General features: G+C 36.0%; 1 protein-coding gene across 1 annotated transcript in view; it reads right to left on the bottom strand.

The window, feature by feature from the left end:
* RANBP9 (RAN binding protein 9) overlaps positions 1-15941 on the bottom strand; it is a 95331-nt gene that overhangs the window by 29480 nt on the left and 49910 nt on the right. The window contains exons 4-6 of the mRNA XM_055079544.1: positions 8851-8903; positions 7763-7930; positions 3417-3439 (exon numbers count right to left, since the gene is read on the bottom strand). Coding sequence (XP_054935519.1) covers positions 3417-3439; positions 7763-7930; positions 8851-8903 — 244 coding nt within the window. The remainder of the gene's footprint in view (positions 1-3416; positions 3440-7762; positions 7931-8850; positions 8904-15941) is intronic.

Here is a 15941-nt window from a genome sequence, read left to right as displayed (position 1 = left end):
GAGCCGTGGGGAGTGAAGGGGAGTGACGGGGAGCGGCATGGAGTGATGGGGAGCCGTGGGGAGTGATGGGGAGCGGTGCGGAGCTATGGGGAGCGATGGGGAGAGATGGCGAGTGAAGGGGAGCAGTGAGGAGCGATGGGGAGTGACGGGGAGCGGCATGGAGTGATGAGGAGTGACGGGGAGCCGTGGGGAGCGACGGGGAGCGACGGGGAGCGGCAGATGAAGCTTCGCTGATTGCCCGCCGCTCACCTCCTGCCGTGCGGCCCAGTTCCCAACAGGCCATGGCCCACCACCAGTCCGCAGCCCAGGGTCTGGGGACCCCTGCTTTAACCAACTCCAACCGAAACGGAGCCTTGGCAAAACGCCTGCAACAATACTGAGCCACGTGAACCTGCCTACCTGCGCCCGCACCTACACCCCCCCCCCGCCACCACAGCCGCTCTTCTCTAAAGCCTCCCCTTTCCACTTGACACACCGGATCACTCCCCTTGCCCAGTTGAGGGTGTACAATCATGGCTACTTTTCCTCTCTGTATACAACATCAACTGTGTTTCTTGCTACTGAATTGTCCTCATCAGCAAACACCCTGCTGAATCTAACAAAAAATCTACTGTTCCCCATTCTACCACCAGCTACCACATCCCACTTCGTTACTCCTCACTGTGGTCAAAATCCTCCAAAGCTGTCCCTACCCTATAATAGCTTCCCTCTTCCAATTCTCTCTTAAACCCATCCCAGTCAGGATTTCTCCGTCATTCTGCTGAAACTCTCTCGACAAGATCACCAGTGACCTCCACTCTGCTAAACCCACCGATCGACAGCCCTGTCTCATGTGATACGTTACAGTGCCATTTGGCACAGTTAATTTCTCCTTCCTTCTGGATATATTTTCTTCAGTTGGCTTTGAGGACACCCCACTCTTAGTCTTCCTCCTGCCTCTCTGATCACTGCTCCTCACCTCCCTGTTGCGGGTTCCTTCTCTTCTCCCCAGTATGGCACACCCCAGAACTCAGTCCCTGCTCCACTTCTCTGCCTGCACACACTCCCTTGTTGACTTCAAACAGTCTCATGACTTTAAATTTAAACACTGAAATGCCAGTGACTCCCAAATTTTCATCTCCAGCCCAGATCACTCTCTTGAATTCCAGGCTTGTATAGCCAACTGCAAGCTTGACAAGTCCACTTAACTTCTCCAAAATGAACTCCAGATTCCCCCCCCTCAAAAAAGTGCTCCACCTAAAATACAGCCTTCTCCATGTCAGTAAGTGGCATCTCCGTTCTTTCAATTCTTCAGGCCAAAAATCTTGAAGTCAAATCCTCTTTCTTACATTTTCACATCCAACCCATCAGAAAATTCTCTTGGCTCTCAGATTTCTAAAAAATCTTATTTATTTACCAATCATTTAACTCTTTAATCCATTTGGAACCTACTGTAGTATATAGACAAAATCCTAACACTATATATTTTTTCAAAAAGATAAACACTTCTTCCATCACTGCTTATCAAATAACACCTCTTGAGCAATTCTGATCTGTAAGACTCCAAATTTTCCCTGGCTTATTTTCTATTATAACTTGGATTTCTTCTGGTTTTTCTAGGATTTTTCTTCAGGAAGATTAATAACCTATAGATAGGGTATCTATTCTCTGCCTTTGAGTCTCCTGTCATCTCTCTCAAAACATTTCTAGAGCTGGAGTGTATCTTATAATCACTGGCACCTTACGTCCGGCAGCTGTCATGAGGCAGCAGTGGTCACCACCTGCATAGGTGTGAATTTGCTGAAGGATGAGCTCACCAAAAGCTCTTGAGTCTTGATCGTTTTTCCTGGTCAAACAGCTGGATAAATGCAATTCCTAAGACATTTTAGTCAACAAGCCACTATGGACCAACTGAGAAAGCAATGTCAGAGTCCCGGTTGTGTCAGAAAACCTTTAGTTAATACCTCTGGTCACATGAAGAAAGTGAGCATATGAAACCCTGCACAATGCGGTCAGGAGCTTGGAAGAAAGTGCCAGAGACATAATGGAGAACTCTCAAGAAACGTTCTTAATGGCAGAGAAGACAATATCATGTAGAAAACCACAGACATTAACTCTGAACAAGTGTTTTAAAAGGTTGGACTCTGAACATGAAGAAGTTTGGGAAAAACCTTAATCAATTTATATCGTTTACTGGCAGCATTTTTAGGTGTGTAATGTGATACTGATCAAAAATTTAAATACCTGAAGAGATCATTCAGTGAATATAAAGTATAAATTCTAAATGATAAGAAAGCACTTCATCATAGTTTATTAGTTTGTTCGTTTCCACCACCACCACCCCGCCCTTAGGGCTATATATGATGCATATTACAATTGACAAGAGCCTTAGATTTGGGGAATAAGGTAGGTAGAATCAAACTACTTCTTACATCTCTAGTGATGCTGAGCCACCATCATCTCCTGCCTGAATTTCTGCAACAGCCCTTCACATGTCGGCTTGCTTCTACCCTTACTCCCCCTGCAGTCTATTTTTCATCCCAGTATATCATAATAACTAACACTCTGCAGTGTCTTTGTATTTCATTCAGAGTAAATGCCCAAGTCCTTTCAATGTCCCTCAAGGTCTAGATGATCTACTCATCCTCCCTGTCATCATATCTGACTCACCTCCTACTGCTTTCATGTCTCTCTACCTCCCTTCATGCTATTCTTCAAACATGCCAGATGTGCTACTGCCTTAGTACCATTCCCCTAACTATTCCCTCTCCCTGGAACATTCTTGTTCTCTGTATCCATTTAGTTAACTCCCTCACTTCCTCAAAAGCCTCTGCTCAAGAATTACCTTGAGCAAAGGTGAGCAAATTGTACCATGTGTGTTCTGTCTTTGGTACTCCCGAGCTCTACTGTTTCTCTTTGTTTAAAAAGTATTTAAATCCTTTAAAAATATTTTAATGCATTATTTATTCTCTAAGTTCCTCAGCTTGAATACTCCAAGAAGACAGAGACCTTTATCTGTTTTGTTGAATAATGTATCCCAGTCACAGAACCTGCAGCGCAGTGGCACTCAATATACACTGAATTAGTAAATGACTAGAATTGTTGTACAGCCACTTACTAAAAAGTCCAACAATACCAAAGAGAAATATTTCGAATGAATCCACGGGGATACTAAAAAGTGTATTTTAAATAATCATTTCCCATTTCGTTTTTAGCTACAGCTAAATTCCCTTGGGCAATGGTGTCCAGTGCAATTTGGAGGTTAATTTCTGATGGTCCAGACCAACGGTAGCTTGAGAAAGGAGCTCTAGCCTATGCATGGCATGGCATATAAACTTAATTACCAATAAGACTGCATTTTAAACATGATTAGTACTAGTTCTTATATACTTTTAATTAAAAATACAGAACTACTTTTACAAGAAATTATGTCTTACCGGTAAGTCAGTGAAAGCAATACCTAAAAAGAAAAGAAAAAGTGGCATTAGAAGCTGTTTTTCAAAGGCAGAGTATGGTGACAAGCTGAATTTCTAACTAAAAAGAAGGGAAAAAATAGCAAAGGAAGAAAAAAATTAAAAAGCTAAATATAAAATAATAAGACTAATTTTTTTCTCACTAACACCTAAGCTGCTTTATCCAACCTTACTATTTAATCTTCCTTACCTATATTTATCTTTTAAATAACTTTGAGGGGAAAGGAAAGAGTTTCTGTTAAAAGCGGGGGGGTGAATAGAAAATATAGTACTTTTGTTTCCTTTAAAAAAAAATCTTATAAAAGTACATTCTCAAAGCTTTGACTACTCTGGACAAAAAATTTTAATTCCTCCTTCAAAGGACAAAGATTTATACAGTTGAGAATTTCTCTTAAATGTCCGCTGACAGTAATTTCAACAGTCATGTACGAAGTACACTTGAACAATGGCAATATCATTGGAATACATCTACTGACATCCCAAAGTGATGGTGTAATCTCCCTCCAAATATTCAAGCTCTAGAAGAACGGGTGGCAGGGAGGGGGGGGGCGGGCGGGGGCACGGTGTTGGTGAGCCAGCTAAGCAAAGCTCTTCCAGTGTAAACACACTGACAGAAAATACAGCCACGCCAGCACCACTGCCTCTGCGGTGCCGATCGCCTTCTAAAAAAGGAGGGCCCTCCTGTTTTATTACCTTTAAGGTCTCTTCCCACTTTTGAGAGTCTATGACTCTGTAATTGTGCTGTATCACCAGAAAACACAACTATCTGACTCTATTTATTCATTTATTTAAGATGCTGGGGGTAGGAGTTTATTAATTAATTTATTTATTTTTGCTGTGTTGGGTCTTCGTTTCTGTGCGAGGGCTTTCTCTAGTTGTGGCGAGCGGGGGCCACTCTTCATCGCAGCGCGCGGGCCTCTCACTATCGCAGCCTCTCTCGCTGCGGAGCACAGGCTCCAGACGTGCAGGCTCAGCAGTTGTGGCTCACGGGCCTAGTTGCTCCGTGGCATGTGAGATCCTCCCAGACCAGGGCTCAAACCCGTGTCCCCTGCATTAGCAGGCAGATTCTCAACCACTGCGCCACCAGGGAAGCCCTGACTCTATTAAAGTAATAAAGTTAAAGGGCAAAGTGACTATAAATCTCTATTGTACATGTTTTTAAATAAATGGTAAAAACAGTGCTTTGTAATTAAAGTACTGTTTTTATGACTTTTAAAAACTAGTGGACTCATGTTAGCTTGTCAAAAGGAAAAGCGAAGCTGGAGATCCCCCCACCCTCCGTAAAATATTCGGATTACCTTCAGCTTCATTAATAAATAGAAAGCAAACTGACTGTGGGCCAAACAAATATGAGAATTTATTCTAAAAATTTCAGAAAACTAAAAAGAACACAGAAAGCAGCAAGAATAAACATGACCATACATAGTTCTACCATTTTTCATAAAACAGCAGTCTAATCAATTATTTTCCTCAAAAATGTCTACTGATAAAGATTGTCTAAATTCATATTGTTTTAGCAAAAATTCCCTTCTGTCAGTAGTTACTGAAATCCTTACTTTACCAAAACCTCTAATGAAAAACCCAACTTAATTCTACAGATTAATACTTTTGAACATTGCCAAACACAGCATCCACAACCTATACATATTCAGACCACAAAGATGGCACTTTAACAAGCTGTGTAATTATTTAAATTTTACACAGAAAATAATTTTTCCCCAATTTCCTAATCTGATTATCAAGAGGCTTTTTGAAAAGTTATCTTCAATTGATGAATGATAATCAATAAAACAAAATTTTAAAATTTCAAATAAATTAACTTGTATACTGAAGTGTTTCTCCTTTAATTATTTTCTCAAAAACCTTTCCATTTCTCTTTATATGGTAAGTAAATATATATTTTGAAAACCTTCATGAGACAGAAACTAAAGATGTATCAGCCTTGGGGCAGAAATTATCCACTTTGGGAAATACAAGGGAAGCATAACTGAATAATTTCTTATCTTCTAGATGCTAGAATCTGGACCAGAGATAAGCACACTACTCTATACAGGGCCAGCAAGTAAATATTTTCTGCTCTCTAGGCCATGGGGTCTACAGTAGCAGGAAAGCAGCCATATACAGTACATAAACGAATGGGTGTAGCTGTGTTCCAATGAAACTTTACTTAGAAAACAGACAGGAGACCAATTTGGCCCACAGGCCACCACAGCTTGCTGGCCTCTGTTCCAGTGGAACACTTTCTGCTCACCAATGTTTTACCACTGCACCCCCAGCACCTGGCCAACGATAATAAATAACCTTTAGTGAGTACTCACTATGTGTCGGGCAATCACTTGAGAACTTCACATACATCACTTCTGTTTGCTCTAACAACTTTAATAACGTAGGTATTATAGTGATCTGATTTTATGATCTGAGGCACAGAAATGTTAAGTAACTTGCATAAGGTCACACAGCCAAGCCAGGAGATAAACCCAGGCAACTAAAGAACCCATATTGACCACTGTTATACTGCCTCTGTATGTGCTTAATAAATATTTACTAAGTTTATGAATGAATAATGCCAAATGTTTCAAAGTGACTTAATTCTAGAATGTGATCTAATCATTAGGAACCCTTTTCTTAAACAGCATCTCACATTTTAAAAACAGCTTCCTTATTCAAAAGAAAATTTCAATGTAAATACTTGTGAAAATCTAATAGGAAAAAAATAATATCACATCACCTATGATCTTCTCATCTCCTAAAATAAAATTTCTTCTCTGGAATAAAGTTTGAAAACTGTAAAAAGATTAATTTTGGTTTTAAAAATGTCGTCTTTTCCATTTTTGAACCAAAGGTAATACCTAAAAGCAGATTTCTCCTGGTTTACTTTAAGATCGCAAATATCTTAAGCAGCCAAGCCGGCGAAGACTATGCCAGTGAACTGCTTTGGTAAGTCAGAGCTGAGCACTAACAACAAATACACTAAAATGCCTGTATCCTTCTGGAAACCAGTTTGCCACAGCAATCAAATCACAAATACGTATAATCTGCACGGTGACCTTTATCAACATTCTTGTACCGAAAAGAATGTAAGAACCGTTGTGGACTTATGACAGCCTTTAAGTTAGATAGCACAGGACTTCAGAATCAATATTAATAATCAGAAGGAAAAGTTTTAAGCCGAATGTAAGTATGAAGACGACAGTAACTTTATATAAGGAGTATGTTGAGAGACACACAGACACACAGACACACACAAACACACACACACACACACACAAAGACTATTACCAATGTAGCCAAAAATTTAGAATTTTCTACTATGAAATTACAGAATAGTTTTTGTATTATATTAAAGAACATTTACTATATGTCTAAGCATACTATCTGCAGCTTAATTTTTAAATACTATTAATACGCAAACTGAATTTTCTGCCTTCTGGAGTTAGTTTTTGCCTTTTTCCACTCTACCTCATCAGAAATAATTTGCCATGAATCAAGGGTGTTTAAAACAGTAAAATAATGTGACACTTTTTTACTTTTAAAGCATCAGTTTTGCTATCCTTTATATTTTCTTTAATACAAAACAAAAACTAACAACTTCTAAGAAAAGGGAGCATAACAATTATACACAATTTAAAATCTGAAGTATTATATGCATATTCAACTAAAACCCCTGATTTCCTATTAGTCTTACAAATGGATAGATTTCCTCATGTTTTCATTAATCTACTTATTTGCCACCTCTCTTTTAGAAGTTTTGCTGTGATTTGCTCATTTTAATTCTGCTCCCTTTTGCAGAACTAACTTGTAGTCACCATCCTTTATCAACCTTTGTTAGCAGGCCTGATTTTTCAGTATGTCAACGTCCTTCATTTGGTTGGGGGCATCAAGCTTTTTCTCGCTTTCTCATTACCCCCATACTATACTAAAAACTGACAGCTCTTTTTTCTAAGCACCTGTTACCTAGAGAACTGGATCATACTGTGACAGGCTTTATTCAAAGCAAAGCAGAAAACACTTAGCATTTCTACTACTACAATAAATATCTGAGTATGGGGTTATTTCTAGTTAGTCCTATATATGGGATACAATGTGGCCTTCATTGTAAAAAAAATTAGGGTTTTTAGTTGAATATGTGTCCATTATACTTCGGATTTAAATTGTCACCATTTCCTCAGCTTCCACCTAGAAGGAGCAAAGAAATAATTTCCAGAGGCATATACTCATAAAGGAGAATTACACAAAAATATTACTACCAGGATGTAAGTACAATAATCATAACATCTGGTTATTTAACATGCAATTCATTATCTTAGTACCTAAACTATGTCCATTCTTGGTGTAGAAGCAGGTATTGTTGATAAGGTTAACACAACAGCCAATGACATCACCAGTCGTAAAAGTTGGTCCATAAGGTTGTCCCGTTCCAGAAGAACAAAATGAATGTCCATCATCACCATGATAACCATATGAATGTTTATCCCAGCCTAAAGAGAAAGTTCCAGTATATTTACAGTGAAAAGTAAGGTTCCTCTATACTAGAGCTATTCACTAAGATTATAACAAGCTAAGCAAGAATAGTACAACAGATAGTACAAAGATAAAATTCCCAAAAGTACATTTACATTCTCAGCAATTACAGTACATAATTTCTATATAAAACAGTGCTTAACACATTAAGGAAAATAAATCCGCCACACAGAATGCTAAAATATATCTTAAACAGAGAGGACTCCTACCAGAAAATGCAAACAAACAGAGCAAGACACATTTTCCATGCACATTTCCTTTGCTAATAGACCAAAGGAATTTTGCTTTGATTTGGTTTAAGCACACACACACAGATACACATACACACACACACACTTTAATATAACAAAAGATTTTTCTTTCAGTTTTCAAAAAATTTCCTCCAAGGTTAATTTTTAACATTAGTAAATAGAATACCAGAAAATATAATCGAAGAATCACTTCCATATGATTAACGGTTTTAAGAAACAGTTCTCCTATCTCAATTCACACCTTTCTTAGTTTACTTTTAATATCAGCCTACATTCCCAGAATATTAAAACAACTAAAAATGGTTTAAAAGCTAGGAATGTGTTGGGTAGGAAACAGAACCAACCACATTAAAACATTTAAAGTAGTTGATATGACTATGTACTGGAAGTTAAAAATACCAACAAACACAACAAAAACAAGCAAAACAAAACAAAACAAAGCATGGTATACTTGTTATGTTTTGCTAAATAGCATAAAATTTATTAAAACCATTCAGCTCGACTTTGAACTCATAAGTGATTAAAAATATAGAAGATTAATGTACTTAACTATCTCCAAGTTATTACTTGACATTTTTAGCCAGAGTTAGCCATAAGACTGTACTGTAATTCAATTACAAGTGTACCTGGTAGTCTATTCATGTTCACACCTTGAGCAGAAAGACCAATTCCCATGTAACTGTTTAAAAAAAAAAAAGGAAGGAAGGAAGAAAAGCTGGTTATTACAGTCATATATGTATAAATTACCAAACACTCTCAAACATTATCGAACCAAGCCCAAGATGAAACTCACAGGGTAGCTACAAAAAAGTTACTAGAATTCATGAAATAGCAAAAAGGGCAATATTAAGCAACAACAAATCCCAGATTCACAGTAAATTCCTATAGCAATCATTCATAAATATACCCAAGTATTATTAATACTTAAATACTCTAAAAACTATAAAAATCTTTCCAACTTATTTACACAAATATTTTGAATTAAGACTTCTAAAAAAAAGTATAGAGGGACTTGTGGAAGAAAAATGAAATACTAATTAAGAAACAAATGTGTTTTCAAAAGGATACAGTAAAAATCTAGTTCCACACACATACACACACAAAGACATGGAGACATATTGAAAAAACATCCAATTCATATAAAAACATCTGAAATACTTAACAGAATTATACTAAAAAGTATGTGCTATGGGGTATCTATATATTGGTTTTCCAAAAGTATTTTGGCCAATTGACAATATGGACTTAAATATGAGACTCAATTATTAACTTACGAAACACTGTAACAAAATTATCTCCACAAAAGAAATACAAGAGGAAAAGGTAATTATTAAGGTATGCAATTTATTTTAAAAGCTTATAAAATATTAATAAAAACTGATAAAGACAGTTCAAAAGGGGGAAAGCATAAAGAAATATATTTATAAGTATCGATGCAAAAAAAAAGAAAAACTAAATAAAAAAGCAAACTGAATCCAATTTGTTAAAAGGCTAATTGTCGGTGATTGTATCATGATTTAAAATGGTATTTGACAAACTTCAGCTACCATTCCTAATAAAAACTCAAATAAAAATAAAAGGAAACTACCTAAATATGACACACTTTTTTCCAAATCTAATACAGCAAGCAAGGCATTCAACAGTGAAACACTGAAGTCATTTCCATTAAAAACAGGAACATAGAGATGCCTACAACTGTTAAACATTGTTTTGAATGTTTTAGTTTAATAAAATAAGAAAATAGGAAGCTTAATAAGAGAACTAAATAACCAGTATAAATATTACAAGACATAAAATTATCTTAATTGTAGTTGCTCTGATTATATACATAGGAAACTATGGAACATACTAAAAGCTTTTAGAATTAACTAGTTATTTTGGAAAAATGACTGAATTTAAGAAAAACATTTTAACTTCTTTTCTAGTAATAACCAGCTAGAGAAAGGAAGTGGAATATATAGACATATCAGTCATAATAACTACAGAAACTATAAAACAAGAGTAAAGAGCTTAAGTAAAGCTTCAGAATGATATATTAAAACTGGTAAATAAATGAGTATTTTAGGTATCTGGATAACTTGACAGCATAAAAATAGCAATCTTTCCAAAATTAATATATACATGTAATGAGGTTCACGATATACTCCAAATGAATATTTAAAACTAGAAAAAGTGATTTTAAAGTTCATACATAAAAACAGAATTTTGATCAAGACAAAATTAAAAAAAAATAAGTGTTTGTCCTACTAGATATTAAAACTCAGACAATGGAATTAATTCACAAGTGCAATATTACTAATAAGAGTAAGAGTCAAGTGACACAAGAATAACAAAACATTAAGAAACAGCATTTTGGATGTCTAGTCAAGACTTATATAAGTTGGTATTTTGACTCAGCCCCTTTGTTCCAAATACAGTATACAACGTAATTACTTATTTTTTTAAAAAGTAGTAAGTCACAAGATAATCTTTGAGAAGAAACACAAAACCGAGCAGGGGTACAGCTCTGGCCCTGCAAAGCTCTGGGCCCTTGAGCACGCATTAATGGGTAGGAGTTTCTCCTGAGGAAAAGGCTCCACAAGGGGATCATTAGCTATGCTCACTGCTTAAAGCCAACAACTGGAATAGGCTTCCCCTCCTGAAGGGGAAGAAAACACTGATACCACCTGCTGCCTTGGCTAAAATTCATTTGACATTGTTGCCTAGTTGAAGGGAAGGGGGAAGGAATAGCCTCTTAACTAAGATCTGAACAAAGTTACTGAATAGATTTGTGATTGAATCTGCAATACTCCCAATACCACTTTGAACAAAGAACCTGGAAACTCTAATGTAGACCTGGTTTAATCTAGATTGGGGACCCAGGAGTTAGAAAGCAACTATAAAATATAATAAAGGGAAAATAAGTATAGAACTAGATAGATAAACAAAATGGAGAAAAATGTTAAACTTTCTAATTAAAATGAGGCCACAAAAACAAAATTCTAAAATATACCAAATATATATATAAGACCAACGAAATACACAACTGGAACATGAATTCATTCTAGATGGCATCAATCAATGTAGAGTATGACAAAAAATTTTTTTAATACATTTAGGATTATGTGAAAGAAAAAAAGGAATCACCATCACTAAAAAATACAGTGGCACCAATATATTTACTGAGATAATTTAGCTAGTGATTTTCCACAACTGAAAAATATGTTGGTAAGTTGAAAGTGCACACCACAAACAGAGAAAGATAAAAATAAATTCACAAACACATCACAGACTATCAATGCAAACAAAATCCTAAAAGCTTCCAAAAAGAAAGGCAGATTACCTCATAAGGAATGACCATTAAAATGACAGCTGACTTCTCCCCAGCAACAGGGTGATGACTGTAAACAATGGCACGAAGTACTGAAAGTAAAGAACTGTCAACCTAGAACTTAATTCCCAGGTAAAGCATCATCCAAGAATGAGGGCAAAATAAGACATTTTATGGCATAATAAAGCTAACACTTTACTATCCACAAATGTTCACAAAAGAACTATTTGAGAATAGACTTTAGCAGGAAGACAAGTGAAAACAGAAGGAATGCATGGGACAAAGAAATGACAACTAGAAAATGATGAAATATAATTAAAATTACTTACTTACTGAAAAAAATGCTATTAAGAATTTTAAAAATCTATAATCCAGTTATAATGTGCTAGAATACAATCAAAATTACTTGACATATAAAGACATAGTAAAACATGACCCATATTCAAGAGAAAAGACAAACAAGAGAATGACCTGGAGAGCCTCAAGTCACTGGAATTAAAGCTAAAGTATTTAAGGCAGCTGCTGTTACTATGCTCAAGGATGTAAAGGGAAATATGCTTGTAATGAATGAAATAGGAAATTTCAACAAAGAAAAAGAAACAATAAAAAAATGAAATTCTGGAGCTGAAATATATTTGAAATATTTACTAATGTACCTACCTAATGGCACATTGGAAATGGCAAAATGAGTAAGTAAACAATGACAGAACTGATCTGAAGAACAGAGAAAAAATACTGATGGAATAAAAAGAGAGTCCCTTGGGCAGTAGCAAAAGGTCTAACGTACATGTAACCGAAGTCCCACAAGGAGAAAGAGAATGGAACAAAACAATTTAAGGCAGCTGCTGTTACTATGCTCAAGGATGTAAAGGGAAATATGCTTGTAATGAATGAAATAGGAAATTTCAACAAAGAAAAAGAAACAATAAAAAAATGAAATTCTGGAGCTGAAATATATTTGAAATATTTACTAATGTACCTACCTAATGGCACATTGGAAATGGCAAAATGAGTAAGTAAACAATGACAGAACTGATCTGAAGAACAGAGAAAAAATACTGATGGAATAAAAAGAGAGTCCCTTGGGCAGTAGCAAAAGAGGTCTAACGTACATGTAACCGAAGTCCCACAAGGAGAAAGAGAATGGAACAAAAAAATTGAGAAAAATTCCCCAAATTGGGTAAAAGAAAAAAATTTACACATTTAAAAAGCACAGAAACCTCAGCAGGTTAAGTACAAAGAAAAGCACACATAGGCACAAATCACAGTCAAACAGCTAAAAACTAAGAATGAAGAGAAAATACTGAAAACAGCCAGAAAAAAAATGATGTATTACTTTCAAAAGGAACACTAAGCTGAATATCTACTGACTTCTCAGAAGAAAATATGGAGGCCAAAAGATGGTTGAACAAAATATTTACACGAGCAGAAAAGGGGAAGGGGAACCCATGCCAACACAGGGTGTTATATTAAGGAAATATCCTTCAAGAATGAAAGCAAAATAAAAATATTTCTCAGATAAGAGAAAAAGAATGTGTTGCCAGCAGACCTGCACTAAGAAAAGTACTAAAGAAAATCTGCCAAACTGAAAGGAATCAGATAGATATATCATATATATATATATATATATATATTTGGAAATGGCAAAATGAGTAAGTAAACAATGACAGAACTGATCTGAAGAACAGAGAAAAAATACTGATGGAATAAAAAGAGAGTCCCTTGGGCAGTAGCAAAAGAGGTCTAACGTACATGTAACCGAAGTCCCACAAGGAGAAAGAGAATGGAACAAAACAATTGAGAAAAATTCCCCAAATTGGGTAAAAGAAAAAAATTTACACATTTAAAAAGCACAGAAACCTCAGCAGGTTAAGTACAAAGAAAAGCACACATAGGCACAAATCACAGTCAAACAGCTAAAAACTAAGAATGAAGAGAAAATACTGAAAACAGCCAGAAAAAAAATGATGTATTACTTTCAAAAGGAACACTAAGCTGAATATCTACTGACTTCTCAGAAGAAAATATGGAGGCCAAAAGATGGTTGAACAAAATATTTACACGAGCAGAAAAGGGGAAGGGGAACCCATGCCAACACAGGGTGTTATATTAAGGAAATATCCTTCAAGAATGAAAGCAAAATAAAAATATTTCTCAGATAAGAGAAAAAGAATGTGTTGCCAGCAGACCTGCACTAAGAAAAGTACTAAAGAAAATCTGCCAAACTGAAAGGAATCAGATAGATATATCATATATATATATATATATATAAAGGTATACCAGATATACCACATACAGGTACATCAGATAGATACCTGTATTTTCAGGAAGGAAAGAAGATCACTGCAAATGGCACACACATGGGTACATAATAAAAGACTATTTTCACTCTTAATTTCCTTAAAAACATGTATGACTCCTTAAAGCAAAAATAACATGTGTTGCCCAGTTCATAAGATAAGTAGATGTAATACATATGGGTAACTACAGCAAAAAGTACAGGAAGAGGCAGTAAATGGACCTATATGGTTGCAAGTTTCTGTATTTTATGTGAAATGGAAGAACATTAATTCTTAGTAAGTTATGAAAATAGGGATGTATACTAAAATCTTTAGAGTAGCCATGAGTTAAAAAGCCAACAGGTAGGGCTTCCCTGGTGGCGCAGTGGTTGCGCGTCCGCCTGCCACACACACACACACACACACACACACACACACACACACACACACACACACACAAAAAGCCAACAGGTAAATTAAGACAGAATTCTAGCAATATATAAAAATGATAATATATCAAAACCAGGTGGTGTTAATCCAGGAACATAACAATGGTTTAACATTCAAAACACCAATCAATATATTTTATCAAATTAGGAGAAAACCCTTATGATCATTTAAATAGTTGTAGAAAAGCATTTGACAAAATTCAACACCTATTCACAATAAAAACTCTCAGCAAACCAGAAATATGAGGGAACTTCATCAACCTACATTTACAAAAAAACCTACAGCTAGCATTCGTAATAGTGAAATACTGAAAGCTATTCCCGTGAGATCAAGAACAAGGTAAGAATGCCAGCTCTCACCATTTCTAGTCAACACTGTACTGAAAACCCTAAGCATTTCAATAAGGCAATAAAGAGAAATAAAAGGCATAAATAAAAAAGGAAGAAATAACTTGCCCAATGTCACACAGCTAATAAGTGGCAGAACTTATTGGGCAAATTACTCATCTGAACAATGTGCTGATAATAACAGAACCTACCTCACTAGCTTGTTGTGAGGGCTAAGTATATTTGCAAATGCAAGGAACTCAGAGGTGTGCCAAATTTATAACAAGAACTGTGTTACTGTGACTGTTAGCATTTTATTCTCTGTGCCCAGTGGAGGCCTGGCACATAGAAGGTGCTCAATGCACAGCTTTGAAGGAATGAATAAATGAATGAATGATTAGTTTGATTTTAAAAAAAATCTCACAAAGTAATGGTATGACATATTTTTAGAGTTTAACATAGCTTGCTTATTTATTTATTTATTTATTTATTTATTTGGCTGCGTTGGGTCTTCGTTGCTGCACGCGGGCTTTCTCTAACCGCGGCAAGTGGGGGCTACTCTTCCTTGCGGTGCACAGGCTTCTCATTGCAGTGGCTTCTCTTATTGCGTAGCATGGGCCCTAGAGCACATGGGTGTCAGTAGTTGCGGCATGCGGGCTCAGTAGTTGTGGCTAACGGGCTCTAGAGCACAGGCTCAGTAGTTGTGGCGCACGGGCTTAGTTGCTCCAAGGCATGCGGGATCTTCCTAGTCCAGGGATCGAACCCGTGTCCCCTGAATTGGCAGGCGGATTCTCAACCACTGCGCCACCAGGGAAGTCCCAACATAGCTTACTGTTAAAATTGAATACAGACATATAAATATATTCAACTAATAAAAACATCCAATTTGGGGGAAAAAAAGGAAGAAATAAATCTGACTTTACTTGTAGATAACATTAATTTAACAAGAGATAATCTTAAAAAAACATAATCAGAATGAGTGAATTTAACATGGCTGCAGGATACAAAGTTATTGTATAAAATAATCTATTGTATTTGTATATACTGGCAGTAAACACTAAGAAGATAAAATTTAAAAAACAATTACGTCTACAATAGCACTAGAAAGCATAAAACATTTAAGACCTGAAAAAAAGGCATGTAGAATTTCTCTGCTGAAAATTACCAAACATTGATGGGGGGAATTAAAGAAGATGTAAATAAATGGAGAGATATACCACATTTATGGACTAGAAGACTCAATACTATTAAGGCTGCAATTCTCTCCAAATTGATCTCTAGAGTCAATGCAATCCATATTATACTCACGCTAGGAGGTTTTTGTAAAAACTGACAGGCTGATTCTAACGTTT

The sequence above is a fragment of the Physeter macrocephalus genome, chromosome 18 (genome assembly GCF_002837175.3).
Source record: "Physeter macrocephalus isolate SW-GA chromosome 18, ASM283717v5, whole genome shotgun sequence".
Classification (NCBI taxonomy): Eukaryota; Metazoa; Chordata; class Mammalia; order Artiodactyla; family Physeteridae; genus Physeter; species Physeter macrocephalus.
Note: the sequence above shows the minus strand (reverse complement) of the source record. Positions and strands in the feature narration are given on the sequence as shown.